A 17,055-nucleotide genomic window follows, 5' to 3' on the forward strand; every position below is an offset into this window, starting at 1 on the left:
GCTGCCAACATTGCTGCCAACATTGCTGCCAATATAGCTGACAACATTGCTGCCAACATTGCTGACAACATTGCTGACAACATTGCTGCCAACATTGCTGACAACGTTGCTGCCAACATTGCTGCCAACATTGCTGCCAATATAGCTGACAACATTGCTGCCAACATTGCTGACAACATTGCTGCCAACATTGCTGACAACGTTGCTGACAACATTGCTGCCAACATTGCTGACAACGTTGCTGACAACATTGCTGCCAACATTGCTGACAACGTTGCTGACAACATTGCTGCCAACATTATCACTGATAGTCACATTGCTGTTTCCGCAAACTCTACCGCCAACATTCCCGTTAGCGGGACCATTTCGGCCAACGTCTCTGCCGACATTGCGATTACCACCACCAGTACCTCCAGTGTTACCGCCTGTACCATTGTCGATGATACGGCTTAATTGATCCCTAAACTTTGGGGTTATCAGGGACTTGGGAGCGGTGGAACCAGCTGTAGTGATTTTCCGTCCAGTTGGAAGACCTGGAGCACGCAAAGAGATCGGTGGACGAGAGACTTTCCCTCTAGCCGCTGTTCCCTCTAGGAAACAAAAATCAAAGGAGAGAGTCAGCAGGAGACACACTTTAGTAACAGCGTCTACAAACTCATTGAAGTAGATGAATGTATAAAACAGGATGTATCTACCGCACCTGCGTGTGATTTCTGCAATTCCTCTGCAGTGTTGTTGAGTTTCATTTGCTTCAGGATCGCAACAGTCATGTTCACAGTATTTTCTTCCCCGTAGCTTTGTATCATCGTGCTCACTGTGTCCTCCCGATGAGGGCTCTCCAGGTGGCTGAACAGAATTGGATCACAGCCTTTTAACATCTTCAGACCGAGAAACCATTTGAATCTTTTCAGTTCATCGGTACTCAGGTTGTCCAGAACATCCAAGAGCAGTAGTGGCACCGACATCTTTAACCACTGAACAGGAGAGAGGACACATTAATGAATAAGGTTTTGTTAGTTATAGAGCTTCTCCAAGATATCAACTTTTCACTTCAAGTTGACCTTTCAGCTTTGTAACAATGCATTTTCAGAAAATCCAGTGTGTTTGTTTAAAATGTGGAAGAATATTCTGAACCTTTAGTATGAAAGCCTTTTAATAAATCTACAATTTGACAGTAACATGGATTTAATACATGATTTCACAAGGAGTTAAACATATCTAATTTGACTATTTAAAAAAAAATGATTGCATTAAAGGTGTATTTATTATTACTTGCTCTTGCTATTCACTTTTTAAATATTAAACCAGAACATGTGTTGATGGACTGATGAATTCATTTGAAAATATCTGTTACTTGACCTATAGGATGTCCGTTAATCCAATGCTCGAAAACTATTTATGTGATACATGTGGTCCTTTTTATTATAGGAAACTTACCAAAAATATATTTGCACTACAGTTTTATATTTTTTTACATCTGTTAATAATGTGTTCATTCATTCGTGGTCAGTTAAGAAGTAAAAGTGAAAGCTTTAAATGAACAGATAAATGGCGGCCTGCAGATAGAGCCAATATCCTAAAGAAGTCCAGCTGTTAAAACGTTATTCAACCAACATATCACAGATCACCTACCTGAAGTCAGTTCTTTGAAGCTCAACTATCCAACATGTCTCATCAAATCCCCAACAATGAGTGAACAGAAACTGAAGCGCACCTGAAGCCGGTCGAGACTTTATATCACACACTTCATTAAGTCTGACGGGAATTACAGTGAGACTGGGCGTGAGTCGATAACAGTCAACATGAGCACGAAGACACAGAGAAGCTGGTTAAAATTTAACAGACAGAACAAATTTATTGCCCGAGCAAGTGTAAAGACTTGCGTGACTTCCAGCAGACGTGTAGCCAAAAAGCATCTAAAGGTGTGTTTGTGTCCTCCTGATGATGTCATTCTGTCTTATCTCCACTGAGAGGGAAGCATCAGATGACGTAAAGGGGTTTCTATGTCTGGGGGTTGATTCCTGGCATGTAGCGTTGGTTTACAGTAACTGGGTTGTGAACTGAAAGCTTAAGCAACTCTGGAAGGTGTAATAAAATACTGTGCTTAAGTAGACTTTTTTATAATTGTATTTTAATTGGGTATTTCACTTTACATCAAGTCATTAACTCGCTGTAAAATAAGAACAATGTTTATTTCTTTACAATAAAATACATTCAACTCTGGACATGGAGATCAAAAATGTGATTTCCCTGTAATAAATAAAGGAAAACTCTTCTTATTTTTTTTTGTACGGCTGATTTTATGATTTATTTTGGAGAATTATTCCAACGTTTTAAATCCTTTGCCATATAATTAACATACCGTATAATAAACTCATTTTCACTACATTTCACCAAAAAACATAGTATTTTAACTCAGTACGCTCGCTATTATATATCTTACGTACTTCTTACGTGTCTAGTATCTGAAATTGACACATTGACAAACCGCAAAAATACAATTTAAAGAAGAAATATTGAATATACATTTTGGCAAGGACGTTTAGCTGTCAATTCTTCTTGGCTTTTACTTGAGGGCGGTGGTGGGCGAAGTGTTACCGAGGTGTCCATGAGCAAGGCACCGTTCCCCACACCGCTCCCTGTAGAGTGTACCACAGAAGTAAATGATGAGGATACCGAATCCACCTTTTCAAATGTGAAAAGCCTTCAGGAGATATTTGAAATAAAACAAATGTTGAGGCATTAACTGGACAGAGCGAGGGCATTTTAATATATCGAATGTGGATAAAGAATCCAAACATTCAGCTGTCTTTGTTTTTCTTTTACTTCTTGCAAGTCATTCATTCAGAGAGCATCACTGTCTACAGAGTGAAAGACGAAGAGGAGAGTTTGGGTTGCATATTTAAACACAGAGAGGGAAAAGGAGCGGGTTAAGCTCGTCGATACTAAAAGGAGCCTTCTGGAAGTTAGCGAGGCGGTGTCAGGACGTTCTGAGTTCAACAGGACAACATATGAACATTAGCAAATAAGAATCACACACTGATATCATTATTAAGTAAGCAAAATACTTTTCTATTACACACACACACACACACACACACACACACACACACACACACACACACACACACACACACACACACACACACACACACACACACACACACACACACACACACACACACACACACAGCTCTCGCTTTGCATTATTCTTGAGCCTCCCTTCCTTCCTCTCTTCATTTAACAGAGAACGCCCATGGTTGGTTTCAGAGGCCAGAGCGAAGGAAATACCTCATCATCTGCTTCAGACAAACACAAAAAAACCCACATGAACACACACCCACCTTCCCATAAAAACCTAAGGTACTCCGTGTGTTTTCTCAGAAGTACACTCTGAGTTTCTGCCAGCATCACACAGCCACTCGCCGGTGTTTGAGACGTAATATCTGCAGACTAAGGATGTATGCGTCGGGACGGCCAATCACACTTCTGCTGTTTTGCTTGTTCATCTCAGGTGGGTGATATGACAGCTGGATGAGTGCAGGCATAATCAGAGGATACGGGGTAAGCAAGCTGGCTCCATGTGGGAACAGTCAGCGTAGACCAGGTGATAAAGACGGAACATTTGGAACAGAAAAGTTATTTTGGGCTCTCACAGGGTAGGATGTACTTGCCATTGTCACAGGTCGATGCAGCTTATCCTCAGAGGGATGTTCATCTCTCATGTTGTGTTATTTTAAAAGATGTATACAGACCTAAAGAGGTAAAACTCCCTTTTTGGGGGGGCAATAAAATGCCGCTATCTGAAATCATCTTGATTTACTGTAGAAACCCCATGTTGGGAATGACAGGTATAAAGGAAACTAAGGGAGAATCATCATTACTGTATGATGGCATTTAATCAGTTCTTGTACAGTCAATGAAAACACTAGCAGCTGTGCAAAAATAAACAAGTACATTTACTTAACTCAAGTATGATTTTGATGTGTTTGTATTTAATGTGTTCATTTTATGCTACTTTATACTTGAAATCATGTATTTTAAAGAGGAAATTATTGCACTTTTCACTACATTTCAGCCAGTTTTTGTCCTGTATGCAGATTTTAAGAAAATGTAACAACTTATATATTTTAATAACATTCAATAAATACAAGTGTATAGCACGACAGTAAACTGCTGGTTTGTAATCATAATCAACATTACTGTTTAATACATTAAGTATAATGTGTTGCTTCTTCTAATACTTTAGTTACATTTTAAATGCAGCGTTCATCTTCTTTTTTAATCTAAGGATATGAATATTTCCATCACTGACTACTAGTGAATCAGAGAAAGAATAGTTTCAATGTTGTACAATTTTGACATAGTTGTACTTTACAAGGCTGGAGTTTGATTCCTGATTTTTACAAAAGACAGAAGCACCGTTTAGCCACGGTCAATATGAACATAACTCTAGCACTTTCACTCATTTTGCTGACTGGCATGTGGGAAACAGAGCAATTAATTTTGACAGCCGGTATGCCGACACACACACCCCGGAGAACTACTGTGAGTGAGATCATCTGATAGGCGTCAGAACAAACTCAGGGTTCAGGGAACAATGGTCCTAGAAAAGAGGAGCAAGTTCTTTCACTTGGGCAGGGTGTCCTTCCTTCCTCAGAGGAACACACTGGGTGTATTCAGTGCCACAAAACAATGGTTCACAATAGATCAGCTAAAAAGGGTATTATTTTCGAGATGGCAAAATTCGATTGACCCTTGATTGTATTATGTAAGGAAAGGGAAATGACTCATAAACAGTGTTGCCACAGTTACTTCGAACAAGTATTCTGATTACTTGATTTTAAAAGTAGCTAAGTTAGATGTTAGACCACAAGTTACTTTATTAGTTACTTTCAGCAGCTGCCGACAACACCCTTGAGTTGTCCTCATGCTGAAAACGTGACTTAATTGTCGCATAGACGTAACTCCCCGAGACGCAAGAAGAAAGCAAACGTATCTCTTTTTACTAAGGAAAATGACAAAAATAGTAATGCACAGTGACTTGGATAAGTAACTTAATCTGATTACTGGTTTGGAAAGAGTAACGCGTTAGATTACTCGTTAATGAAAAAAGTGGTCAGATTAGAGTCACTGCTCATAAATACAACAATATGAAGATATGAAGAGAAACAGAAGAGACACTTTAAGGCTTTCAATTCTGTACCTGAGATTATTAACCCTCCAAGGTTGACCCGTTTCTAAATGTTTCTCTGCCGGGATAAGAGGTTATCTAATCTAATTTCTTCAAAAATAACATTTAAAATGTTGTTCTTCTACGTGTTATAGGATTGGTGCATGTAAATAGGTCTCCAAAGGTTAAAATCCCTGTGTCCCCTCCCCGCCTGCCTGAAACGCCTCCATTGGACTCACTTTGTAACACTCAAGCTTCTATTGGGTTCTCCTCCAACACATTGTGATATTCTAAGGGGCGGGACATCTCTAAGCTGTTGACCAAGCACAACAGAGCCGGCCAGCTAACCAATCAGAGCAGCTCTGGTTTCAGTCAGAGGGTGACAAGAGGTGCTGCAGCCAGAGCAGTATGAGAAAAATAAAGAGCTTTCTGAACATTAAAGCATGGAGACATGTCCCAGTAGAGGACAGAAAATACAAATATGAACCTGAAAATGAGCAGAATAAGTCCTCTTTAAGAAATGTCCCTCTAGGCTTGAAAATAGTCAACATTTTTATGGCTCAAGAATAGATATAATTTTGTGAGTAAATTACGTTTTTTTACCATAAATATCAAAAGTGAAACTAGTGGTAATGAGTAGGAATAAAGTTTGCCTTAAAGTGTTTACCAGACTTGGAAGATGATTTTTTAAATATGCTTTAAGGAACAGTGAATCCAGGACAAAGTTGCACAGTTGAAGGGAAGGCAACACAAAGATTAAAGGAAATGTAGGGAATGTTATGTATTCTTTGAGAAAAATAAATGTTGTAATTCACAATGTTAATAAGGAGCCTAAAGAACACGAGTATTTTCTCATATTAAAGTGACTTATTGTGTTTTTCTTCCTCCCTCCCTTCCTGACCCCTCCTCTGCCCTCAGCTACCTCATCCCCTGTTTCCATTTACACACCTGCTCCACCTCTTCCTTTGCAGATTTCACCTCCTTCTCCCTCTGCAACAATCCTCCCGTCTCCACCCTCTTCTCCTCCCAGCGTCTCAGAGTTTACAGCTGGAGTCGGCTGCCTGCTGACGCTGACCCCCTCCACTGTGGTGGTCAGGTATGTCAGGGGACTATTTAAGGGTCTTCAAATAACATTATTTCCGTTCCGTTCCGTTTTCATTTTTATTAATTTAAAAAGAATTGTGATTCAAGGGTCTTCAGCTAAAATCAAAATAGCCTTTTCTGGTCTGTCTTCCTTTTATTTATTTATTTTAAATCGTAAGAGATGGAGATTTAATCTCCTGAAGCAACATACATGCATCCATGGATGGATGGGTGGGTGGATGGATGGATGGATAGGTGGGTGGATGGATGGATGGATGGATGGATGGATGGATGGATGGATGGATGGATGGATGGATGGATGGATGGATGATGGATGGATGGATGGATGGATGGATGGATGGATGGATGGATGGATGGATGGATGGATGGATGGATGGATGGATGGATGGATGGATGGATGGATGGATGGATGGATGGATGGATGGATGGATGGATGGATGGATGGATGGATGGATGGATGGATGGATGGATGGATGGATGGATGGATGGATGGATGGATGGATGGATGGATGGATAGGTGGATGGATGGATGGATGGATGGATGAACGGATGGATGGATAGATGGATGGATGGACGGATGGATAGGTGGATGGATGGATAGATGGATGGATGGATGGGTGGATGGATGGATGGATGGATGGATGGATGGATGGATGGATGGATGGATGGATGGATGGATGGATGGATGGATGGATGGATGGATGGATGGATGATGGATGGATGGATGGATGGATGAATGGACGGACGGACGGACGGACGGACGGACGGACGGACGGATGGATGGATGGACGGATGGACGGATGGATGGATGGATGGATGGATGGACGGATGGATGGATGGATGGATGGATGGATGTTCTTTGTTGATCCCAATTTTGGAAATGTTTTCATTGCAGCAGCATTAAAACAAGGCATTAAATTACAATTCATTAAAATAGCATTTAAAAAAGTTAAAAATATAAATTAGGGACTACAAATGTACACAAAATATAAACAAAAAACAAATATAAAGCAGCGTATTATATGTACATTAAGTGTATAAGGTGTGGAATATTACAAAAAAAGTACAATTTTATTTTCATAGTCCATTCATACCAACCATGTTAGTAATGATCTGTGCTAATTTGACAGGTGATTACCCATTATTTAAAATAATTATACTTTTTGCAAGAAAGCAGGCATTAAACACCTTTGAAAAAGGCTTGGACTAGCACCCTATTGAACCCATCCCCTTGTCTTTACCACTGACCTGTATGAGAGGTATGTTTCTGTGAAAACGTCAACAATTAACTTTCCTCTCACAGGTTTGGAGATCCAGTCACAGCTAACTGCTCTATATCGATGATGGGGTTTTTGGGTCTTGGGTGGATAGTTTCACGGGTAAGCGATGCATTTGATCCTAAAAGTTGTAATTTGTATTTTCCCTCTGTATTTGAAGTATATCTTGTAGCGATGTTTGTGAAGATGATGAAGATGTCTCCGGAGACACCAGCTTGTATATAATAAGGTTTATTACAACAGCATTGTATCATACACCAACACGGGCAATACGAGGTTCCCAGAGCCAATTGTGGAAGTCCCCCCAACTGTCTTTGTGCATACAATTTATAGAAGAAAATGTGTGTGCGTGTCCAAAGTGTGTGTGCCCACAGGAGGTAATCAATAACAATGTATGCCTCACTAAGTGACATGTGTCCGTTCATATGGGCCCCCTAACGTACTTCGGAGGTTGTTATACAACATCCGACTGCCCACCATATGGCCCCTGAACGACGTCTTCTCTGCACTCTTCATGACCTCAGAGAGTAACTAGCTGTATTATGAACCGATTTAACTAACTGTATGTATGAACAGATTTAATACACCACATATTCATTTGCCGAGATCGAAGGAGAGGCTTAAGAAATCGCAATTGCGCATGCTGTATGGGCCCACGTCACTGCATGATCCATACAGTGGCAAGAACACGGATGGGAACCCTTCGGAGAGGTTATTATACAAGTCAAAATAGCTTGAACAACACTTCTAATGTGGTGTCACTGATTAAAAAATGTTCGTCAACGACATGACTAAGACAAGACGATGACGAGCTAAAAATAGATTTTTGATAATAAAAACTATGACGAAATCTATATTTTGTTTTCGTTGACGAGAGGAGACGGGACTCAAGTGTTAATGGTGGACTGTCGGACATTCAAAATGCAGGATATTTTATTTCCCCCTTCCGGCTTCGGGTTCAATAACCCACTTTGTCCAAATAAGGTAGACAGACTTCTTTTGGAGGCCGTTGTATTTATTAAAACCTGTTACACATGCTTTTGTTGTTGTTCCGCTCACTTCTCCACACACACCCTCGCTCACACACACACACACACACACACACACACACACACACACACACACACACACACACACACACACACACACACACACACACACACACACACACACACACACACACACACAGCGCCACGCCCCTCTCTTTCTCTCTTAAGGGGATAGGCGCTCTGCCTCTGCGTGACCCTTATAGCAGAACACCAGATATTACGCAGAGTGTTGAGAGGGTGAAATGCTACTTTATGAATTTCTACACTTAATACTGTCACCTTGATTCCAATTTCAGATACCTGTATTTGCCTGAATTGGTTTATAGAGAGAAAAACATTTTGACTAAAAGTTGACTAAAAAGTAATGATTTTTCATCGACTAAAACTGGACTAAAACTATGAAGGATAAAAAGGACTTAACTAATAACCATTTTTGTCCAAAGACTAAGACTAAATCTAAAATAGCTGCCAAAATTAACACTGCATCAATAGCTTTGTTTTGTCTGACTTTTTGCCACTACAGGCCACTTCTACATTCACGTTGGATTGTTCTGTGGTCTGGAGTGTGGACAGGATGACTGAATGGAGCATAACGCCCATGTGTTATGCAGTGTCTGAAGTGACAGGGCAGTGCCACAAAAACCTTTCTCTGACCGTCTACAGTGAGTTCCTACGTGTCTCCTTCTTACATGTCAGGACATAAATCCTTTTCTGTGAGGTTTATAAGTTATCCTGTCTCCTCAGAGCCTCCGGATAATGTCTCCATCAGCTTCGTAAATCACGCCGGGCCGCTGTCTGAGGGTCAGCAGTACACTCTGCAGTGTGAAGTACAGGATGTTGCTCCTGTGAAAAACCTCATAGTGACTTTCTACAGAGGACAGACGGTACTGGGTCACATGCAGAGCAGCATAAACACCGAGAGGAAACCAGTGAGTGAGGTCTTCACTTTGAACATCACGTCCACTAAAGAAGACGATGGGCTCCAGTTCTGGTGTGAAGCAAAGCTGGAGCTGGGAGCTGAAGGACCACAGCAGCCTCCAGTGGTGGAGTCAGAGAAACTCAACGCCACCGTCCTCTGTGAGTGAAGCTGCTAACCTTTTAGCACAAATGTTAAGGTGTATCATTTCACCTTTAGGGATGTTTATCATTAACTCGTCCCTTATGGGTCTCTGAACATCTTTTCCAAACCCCTCATTACCAGTAAGGATTACTAAACATACAGACAGACACAGGCCAATGGATGAATAGTGTCAGAGATCACACCGGCAAAATATCACTCAAAAAGTGATGTGCCAACAAGGAGGAGACTCAGAATCAACTACAAAAAGGGCAACAACCATAACATATATAACTACAAAAGTCCAAAACAATAGCAAGGTTACAAAAAAGGTTTTTATAAAGACAGATTACAGACTATTAGACTTCAAAAAACACAGTCACCACAGAGACACAAAACAATAAGAAAGATCCAAACATGGAGACCTAAAACAACTACAAAGAGACACATAAGCCCTTTCTCATTTCTCGCCTCCTCGGTCCTCCGGTAGTGACCCGGAAATCCTGTATCGACTATTCATATACTCGGAAATTCAAAAAATCCATGGTTACAGCCACATGAAGCAGGAGTTAAAATAATGAGAAAAATAGTGGAACATTTTCATGTCGAAATTTAGAAAAGAAATCGGAAATTGTAATTCGTAAAAAAAAAAAATGTTTGAAAAGAAAATCAAAAGGAAAAACATTACGAGACAAAAAAAAGAGATCATTTTGAAAAAATAATCGGACATTTTTAAAAGTCGACATTTAGAAAACATTTCAGAAATCTAAAAAAAAGTCTGATCTTTTAGGAAAAAAATGAAAGAAAGAAAAGAAATTCGGAAATTCAAATTTTGAATGTGATTGCAGATTCAATCCCAAAAAACGACAAACATGCAAAACCACTACAAATCGACACAAATCAAACACAAAGAGACATACAAAAATGAAACAAAGACACTTGTAACAACTAAGAGACAAACTGACCACAAGGAGACACAACACACCTATACAAAGTCTCTGTCTTTCCATTTCTGGACCGAGTGGACCATTGTCTCATAATCTGCCCATGCTCTCACACATAACCTGACATAGCTCTCCATCACCATTTGGTCCTCCTCTCCCTCACTCTGAAATATCTTTTTCTGTCTCAGTTGGTCCACAGCTCGTGTGTCCCACTAAGCTGCAGGTGAAGGAAGGGGAGAGCCTGAGCTGCGAGGCGAGAGGAAACCCTCAGCCGTCCGTCACCTGGTTCAGACACGGACATGCGGTCGCCCTGCCTACCAACTCCAGCAGAGAGCATGCTGGGAAATACACCGTCTCTGCACATTCTCTTCTGGGAGAGACATTTTTAACAGTGCAAGTGGAAGTCCTCACTGGCGAAGGTAGGTGATTAAGTGCTGCGTTTATAAAGCCTCATTGTTGTTTTATATTGAGTTCTTATAAACTAGGTTTACACTTTGTTTCCTTCCTGAATATCCGATTGCATTGTTAGGTTTTCTAAATAATTTTAAAAACATCCTGTATGAAGGGAATTTATTTGTTTCTTCCTTCACAGGAACTACCAACAGCTGTACCAGGCATTTCCTGTTGGCCGTCTTGCTTATCTGGACCATCAACTGGTTGTAACCTAAAAGGACTCAACGTGATGTGTGATGATTTCCCCCCCCAAAATCTGTGAGAGAGAAATCTTTGTCAGCAAAAACTCCTTCAGCGTCTCTGTTTTGTAAAATTGATCTGTTTTGGGGCCCTATTCTGCTTGTTGGGGTTTTCCGTTAGGTTTGTGTGGATGTAAATGGTCTGCAAAGGCTAAAATCCCCCCAAAATATTACACATTAGCTGCGTCTCAGTTCTCTAAACTTGCATCCCTGCTTCGCTCACTTGCATCTTTTCCAAGTGAAGAGAGAGGAAGCAAGGAAATTAGTTTTAAGAGCAATGGGAATGTTACAGTAGAGACACAAAAGAAAAATATAAACCTGAAAGTAAGCATAACAGAGCCCCTTTAATCGCTTATCGTGCATCCTTATTTTCAACACCCCGAACAAATAATGGGAATCTTAAAAGCAAATAAACTGATCTGCGATGAGAGCTTCTGCACAGATACATATTCTTACAGTAAGATTATTAAACTGGTCTTTATGTCTTGATCTGCACAAATCACATCCATATATTCCAGACTGAAAGCTGCTGTAGAAATAAATTCACAATCTAGTTTTGTACATTTCAATAAGTAGTCTTTTGAGACTTTATGGACACTTTGCTGGACAATGTTAGCGCCTGTCTTGTGCACAGTGCTCAATTTTCTGTATAGCTACGAAAAGGTGGTGTCCACACTTTTTGTTGCAGATCTTAAAGTCATGTTCTTTCTGCTGCATATTAAAATGCTGAATTCTTGTGTCTGACATCAGTGCTTTCTTGCTTTAGACCTGAACTTCCTTGCCAATTCACAAACAAAATATGGTCAAAATGAAGATAACTGCGTGTGGCAGACAACAACTTGTGTATGCCTGGTTTTCATTTAGCAATTTTTTATTTATTTATTGATTCATTCACCAATTGTTTCAGTTTTGAAACCGTCTAAGACAATTTATCTAAAGTAAAATGTTGGCACAACATGTTGATTCATAATTATTTATTAATAGAAAGTAAATCAAACATTTACAAAGCCTCTCAAATACAAGTTCATTAAAGTTTATCAGACAGATGTCCTTTCATTTAATATTGATTAAAGTGCCATTTCTCCTTTTGTAGGTCAAAACAACGAGCATGTCTTCGGTTACTTCCCAACTCAGATGACATGCAAAACAAGTGAAAATGATGAATGTCCAACAAAAAAACACAACTTATGGCTTTAGACAAAATGATATATTCATTAGCTCATTGACTTTTGATGAGCATCTCATTTCCAAGGCTGATGTTGGTGTTGTTTAGAATCTCAACACCTGTTCGGTCCATCTTCAAGAAGCTGCTCCCACCTAGAAAGGGATAAACAAATGCAAACAAAACTTAGTTTACTATATTCTATGTCTTAAATATAAAAATAAAAAAATGGTTGTACTTGATCGAAAAAGAAAGGTTAGTGGTGGTGGTTTAACCTTTTGTCTGACTGCAATTGTACTACCATAAACCCATATAATAAGGCTATCTGTCAGACAGTTGCTGAACATTCAAACCAATATAATGTAGGCAGGTAAATATAGATTTTTTAAAAATTCCATAGTAGGGACTGACAATCAGGATATATGCTGTTTCTTGTTACCCATCGCCCTGAAATACATCAACAAAATATGAAGAAATAAAACATTCTGCGTGTAAATCTGCACCGGGAGTTGTCATTGTAGATCAACGTCCTCTTCATCAGAGATGATCTGCACGTGGTCAGCATCACTGTGCCGGGCGAACGCTCCGACCTGCAGGTGCTGAGGCACAACGACTCTACACAACGGGAAACCGACCGGGCTGGAGTGAGGAGGCGGAGGAACGAAAGAAGGACTTTTGGTGTCCAGCCCCAAGCTCCAGTGCTTGACTGAACGCTTGTATTTTGCCACAGCTGTTGCAAGGAGCTCCTGGGAGATCGGCTGAACGCAAGCTAGCGCTTGATCTGCGAGGAGATCCAGGAGGGACTGAGAGGGAGCAGGTCTGTCAGAAGGTGTAGAGGAGGCGCCATCCACTGCAACCCCTCCTGTTTGACCCTCCACCTTTACTAAGGCAGCAGCTTCCTTATTCTCAGTACCAACGGGCACAGGATTGGAGATAGTTGAACTCACGATAATGACATTGTCTGAATCGTGAGGCGGTCCTTTCAGCAGTGGAGGATCCTGGAGGACGCTGCGGGTATCTGACGGAGCGAGAGGAGTCACAAGAGGGGGCTGCTTCTTATCAGGCCGGACCCTCTTTAGTCTGAAAACACATGTGAGGCGTCAAGTTCATTTGGAAATCCTTTCACCAAAAACTGAATAAATCAAGACCTGTCGTCACATTTGCAGAAGCTTTAAACTGCATCTAAAAAGCAAATTAAAAAAGAGACAAACTCACGGTAATGGTGTAAAGAGGCTCAACAACTTCCTGCTTTCCTTTAACAGCACACTGAAACAACAATTGTTAAGTAGTAATCAGATTACTTTGGTCATGGGGGAGAGTGGGTTTCCATTTAGAATGAAATAAAATGAAAAATATATACAAAAAAGGTATAAAATATTAGTATTAACATAAAAATATTAAGTAAGAAAGTATAATAAATGGTCAAATAAATATTTATATAAAGAGAAGCTTAAATAAAACTGTCCAATAAAAAGTGGAATTAAATACAAGTTAAAGTAAGAAGTGTGCACATTGTACTACAATCTATGACGTTGTGTTAGTATGGATCAGATATTGATGCTACTAAATCACATACATTTGTTTTAAAAAGGATAAGAAAGCAGGATGTTAAGACTGAATTTGCACCGGCGTGACAAACCTGGATTGCATCCACCCCTTTGGCCACAGCGGTTTGACCTCGTTGTCTAAAAAGGTCTTCAGGTATTCCTCTAAAAAGGTCTTCATGTATTCCTCCATCTCCTGACTCCCTTTTTCTTTTTTATGCCTCTCCAATTTCGCAGTTAGCACGTGACACAGGCACTCCCTGTATGAGAGATGTTGACACAAAGTTAACTAATTTAGGTTATTGAACATCTAAAAAGGATCCAATAATCTTAAATTTAGCTGACTTGATGTCCTCGTTCCACTTGAACAGCTTTTTTGGACCTCCTCTTTTCCCGCCTCTCTCCTCCACACCGTCCTCTGGACCAACATTCTCCCTCTGTTTGCTTTCCTTCTCCTCCGCTGCCCTGACATTAAAATAAAGAGTTAAAGATGAGGGGGGAAAAAGTGTACTGCCTCAAATTTTGGATACAGTCGGTTTATTTCAATAGTAGCTGCACTGAAATATTTGTGCAAAGACAATGGAAACAAGACTTTGAAATAACACATATACACCATGGATGTATAATAAGAATACAGCGTCAGAGACGGGCCCTCGTTCATTCCTATGAGAGCTGCTCATTAGCGCATGAAGACGAAATGACCTGAGATTCTCGAGAGCAAAACGTCACAAATTACCCATCATGCCTGGCTGTCGAGAGCATAGAGCATGCGCAGTTGAGTTTCCCCTTAAGCCCCTCCCCCGATCTCCCGCTCTCTGCTCAGTAGAATGAATGGAGAGAAAATAAATCTGGATTCAGCTTTTTGCGCATTTTGCAACTTTAAAGGACCTAATGATTTTAATACGGGCTATAAAAAGGGTTCATACTGGGTGGTTTATTTAGTTTTAAAAAAGTGATCCACCCATTTACAGACGTCTCTTTCCTAATGTAAGTCAATGGGAAAAAGTCCTGACGGGAGTTGTAGTACCCGCTGTTAGGCCACTACGAATACTTTCTCAAATCCGGAGCACTTCCTGGGTGCTTGATATACACTCATAATTAAAGTATTAATGAGGTTGTGAGGGTAATGATTAAAGAAATATCCATGAACAGATTTTATATTGATGGATGAAGTTATAAATCTTTTAGGGCTGCTCTGTTAGCAGATAGCAATCTAACAGTAGCCTACCATTTAAAAAGTATATTAATGGGATTTTCCACACAAGATATATGCTGAAGTGCTTACTTTGAAGTCTTGGCCTGCTCATATATTTGAAAGTGTTCATGGAAACTTGCAATCTGCTCGGGCACGGCTCTGCAGATTGCCTCCTTCAGTTTCTGCAATCGATTCTCCACGTCAGAGAATTCCTCCTGGTCCAATTCAAATTCAAGATAAGAGTCACTTGCAGATCTAGAACTCAAACAACCCAAAGTACCTGTAATTAGGATACAACTCAACAATTAAAAACAGACTCACCATGTGTGCGATGAACAGTTTCTTCACACGTTTGAGGAGCGTGTCTCTGCTGCAGGGCAGGAAAGACGACAGGTGTGTGTACACCTTGGAGCGCAGCTGGACCCCCTGCTCCCGACACTGCAACTCAATACTGGATCCAGACAGAGAGAGCATTAACGCACACTTATAAACAGTTTAATATTGCTATAGACAGCTAAAGATTGAACATTTACTTCCAGTAGTATAGGAATTCAGAAGAAGTAAGTATTGTAAGTAGAGGAAATATTTGTGTGTGTGTTCTGTGCAACGTTTGATACCAAAATAGCATTTGCTTATTCTGTGCTGCTGGATAACTCACTCGAGCAGTATTGCGTTGATTTCTGGAGTGAAGAACTTTAGCTTTGACTCTCCCTCGGAGGTCTTGGCAACCTGAAAAGATGTAAATCATCTGTGAAGCCAACATGCCATTTCTTTTTGAAATCAGCGTTATAGATCGGTGCAGTGATTACATATTTTTGTAGGCCGACCCGAAAGTTAGCAACACAAGGGCTCCCTCGACAAAAAGCAATCAGCTTCAGATTTTGGAATATTGCAGAAAACAAGATGCGTAACAATCAAATATTTCTGATCCTTTCAAGTTTTTTTCAGAAGGATAATCTCCACATATTGACACCACCTTTGGACAAATTTTTATAGCGACTTCAGGAAATAAGTTAAGTTGCTGAGAGGCTGAGGCCGGGTCTGGTCTCAATTGTCTGACACCCTATCAAAATATGAATGGCTGAGATCAAAAATGCGGTTAAAAATAATGTAATTTAATGAAAGTAGATGACCAACAAGACATTTTAATAATAAATCAAAGCAATAATAAAGTTTGAGGTCAACAAAAAATACAACAACCCTGCCACCTAATTTGATAATCTAACCAGAAACTCTCCAATAACCCATTGCTTCACAGGTGCACATTTTTGCCTTGACATACACAAACAACAAGAATCCCCTTACCACCATGAGTTTTCGAATGCTGTCCTCCAGTCGAGGGGTAAGTCCCTCTGGCAGCGGGACACACTGAGGTAATGTAGAAGTGGTCTGCACCAGGAGCTGGTTTTGCTCGGAATGAGGCTTCAGCTGCACGCTCGTCTCTGTGTTTGGAGGTTGGACCTGAGGGCGAGGAGCTGCAGACTGGGTCATATCTGTCTTGGGACTGAAGAGCTGCATCTCTGTTGAAGGTGGAGGCGCCCTTTTTGGTGATGAAGCGGCTTCAGTAACATCTAATAAAGAGTCCAGATCAATATCAAAATCCAATGCGTTGACGGCTTGGATGAGAGTGTGCTCATTGGTTGATCCGATTAAGCTGAGGAGAGGGTCGGTGAATCCTAAACCTCCGCCCCCGCCTGCATCCGCCGGGAACATTGCCGGGATTGGGATCGCAGAACGGATCGGATTTCCTTTATCCATTTTCTGTCGTTCCTTCTCCTTCTCTCTCTGAAACTTCTTCAACATGCTGGTGACGCTCAGCGTGCCGGCAACCGCTTTCTTCTTTTTCTTCTTGATCTTG

General features: G+C 40.6%; 2 protein-coding genes and 1 long non-coding RNA gene across 6 annotated transcripts in view; 1 reads left to right on the forward strand and 2 right to left on the reverse strand.

Moving 5' to 3' along the window:
* Positions 1–200: 200 nt before the first annotated feature.
* LOC134864139 (uncharacterized) lies at positions 201–1,898 on the reverse strand. Its single transcript, XR_010165787.1, has 3 exons — positions 1,633–1,898; positions 701–974; positions 201–590 (listed from the first exon to the last, which is right to left on the reverse strand). It is a non-coding gene; the product is annotated as an uncharacterized LOC134864139 (long non-coding RNA).
* Positions 1,899–3,289: 1,391 nt separating this feature from the next.
* LOC134864127 (hemicentin-1-like) lies at positions 3,290–12,040 on the forward strand. Of its 3 annotated transcripts, XR_010165783.1 has the most exons (8): positions 3,336–3,514; positions 6,092–6,269; positions 7,581–7,656; positions 9,127–9,265; positions 9,348–9,680; positions 10,793–11,023; positions 11,197–11,357; positions 11,389–12,040. XR_010165783.1 is itself a non-coding variant. In XM_063882917.1 (7 exons), exons 1-7 carry the CDS (start codon positions 3,464–3,466, stop codon positions 11,265–11,267), a joined length of 1,026 nt encoding a protein of 341 aa, XP_063738987.1. In that variant the 5' UTR covers positions 3,290–3,463; the 3' UTR covers positions 11,268–12,040. The 3 variants fall into 3 exon arrangements, 2 of the variants coding, with proteins under 2 accessions (XP_063738987.1, XP_063738986.1); XM_063882917.1 differs by having other exon boundaries at positions 3,290–3,514; positions 6,145–6,269; positions 11,197–12,040; XM_063882916.1 differs by having other exon boundaries at positions 11,197–12,040.
* A 215-nt stretch (positions 12,041–12,255) lies between these two features.
* The window catches only part of LOC134864083 (ubinuclein-1-like), a 7,067-nt gene continuing 2,267 nt past the window's right edge, over positions 12,256–17,055 (reverse strand). Inside the window, exons 6-14 of one of the 2 annotated variants that reach the window (XM_063882853.1) lie at positions 16,503–17,055; positions 15,856–15,926; positions 15,519–15,648; positions 15,288–15,412; positions 14,348–14,467; positions 14,098–14,262; positions 13,674–13,724; positions 12,962–13,538; positions 12,256–12,613 (exon numbers count right to left, since the gene is read on the reverse strand). The exon at positions 16,503–17,055 is cut by the window's right edge and continues 27 nt beyond it. In XM_063882853.1, coding sequence (XP_063738923.1) covers positions 12,971–13,538; positions 13,674–13,724; positions 14,098–14,262; positions 14,348–14,467; positions 15,288–15,412; positions 15,519–15,648; positions 15,856–15,926; positions 16,503–17,055 — 1,783 coding nt within the window. In that variant the 3' untranslated portion in view covers positions 12,256–12,613; positions 12,962–12,970. The remainder of the gene's footprint in view (positions 12,614–12,961; positions 13,539–13,673; positions 13,725–14,097; positions 14,263–14,347; positions 14,468–15,287; positions 15,413–15,518; positions 15,649–15,855; positions 15,927–16,502) is intronic. The other variant, XM_063882854.1, reaches the window with a different exon arrangement.

Source organism: Eleginops maclovinus, chromosome 5 (genome assembly GCF_036324505.1).
Source record: "Eleginops maclovinus isolate JMC-PN-2008 ecotype Puerto Natales chromosome 5, JC_Emac_rtc_rv5, whole genome shotgun sequence".
Lineage (NCBI taxonomy): Eukaryota > Metazoa > Chordata > Actinopteri > Perciformes > Eleginopidae > Eleginops > Eleginops maclovinus.